Here is a 1,057-nt window from a genome sequence, read left to right on the forward strand (position 1 = left end):
GGGGGTACCCAATAATCCAGGGGTTGTCCCCAATAATCCAGGGGTTGTCCCCACAATCCGGGGGGGATTCCCCATAATCGGGAGTTGTCCCCTCAATCCAGGGGGGGTTCTCACAATCTGGGGGTTATCTCCCACAATCCAGGGGGGGTTCCCCACAATCCAAAGGCTATCCCCAATAATCCAGGGATTGTCCCCACGGTCCAGGGGGGTTCCCCACGGTCCAGGGGGGTGTCCCCTCAATCCAGGGATTATCCCCAATAATCCACGGGTTGTCCCCTCAATCCAGGGGGGTTGTCCCCTCAATCCAGGGGGGGTCCCTCCGACCTGACATGCTCTCTCCCCCCCTCCCCCCCCAGGTCCGTGCCTTCGGGCCGGGTCTCCAGGGCGGGCTGGCAGGCGTGCCGGCCCCGTTCACCATCGACACCAAAGGGGCCGGCACGGGGGGGCTGGGGCTGACGGTGGAGGGTCCCTGCGAAGCCAAAATCGAGTGTTTGGACAACGGGGACGGCACCTGCTCCGTCTCCTACCTCCCCACCGAGCCCGGCGACTACAACATCAACATCCTCTTCGCCGGCGCCCACGTCCCCGGCTCTCCTTTCCGTGCTCCCATCCGACCTTCCTTCGATCCTTCTAAAGTCACTTGTTCTGGTCCTGGGCTTGAAGGAGCAACAGCCGGGACCCCCGGGCACTTCCGAGTGGATTGTAGCCGCGCCGGCACGGCCGAGCTCACCATCGGGATCACGTCGGAAGCGGGAGCTCACGCTCAAGTGAGGGTGGAAGATAACGGTGACGGCACTTACACCATCGCCTACACCCCCCTCAGCCCCGGCGTCTACACCATCACCGTGGAGTACGGGGGGCAGCCCGTCCCCCACTTCCCCAGCAAGGTCAGGGTGGAACCCGCCGTCGACACCGCCGGCGTCAAGGTCTACGGCCCCGGCGTGGAGGGAAAGGGTGAGCAGGGGGGGGGATGCCAAAAAGATGGGGCTACACCCCACACACACCCCTTTTTCCCCCCCATACCCTTTTCCCCCCCCTCACACCTTTCTTTTCCCCC

The 1,057-nt window shown here is 64.1% G+C and overlaps 1 protein-coding gene across 1 annotated transcript in view; it reads left to right on the forward strand.

Moving 5' to 3' along the window:
• Positions 1-1,057, forward strand: part of LOC106898116 (filamin-A-like) — a gene marked incomplete at its 5' end in the record, with an annotated part of 38,538 nt that overhangs the window by 4,302 nt on the left and 33,179 nt on the right. The window contains 1 exon segment of the mRNA XM_014959206.1: positions 309-954. Coding sequence (XP_014814692.1) covers positions 309-954 — 646 coding nt within the window.

The sequence above is a fragment of the Calidris pugnax genome, unplaced genomic scaffold (assembly GCF_001431845.1).
Source record: "Calidris pugnax isolate Ruff unplaced genomic scaffold, ASM143184v1 scaffold447, whole genome shotgun sequence".
NCBI lineage: Eukaryota > Metazoa > Chordata > Aves > Charadriiformes > Scolopacidae > Calidris > Calidris pugnax.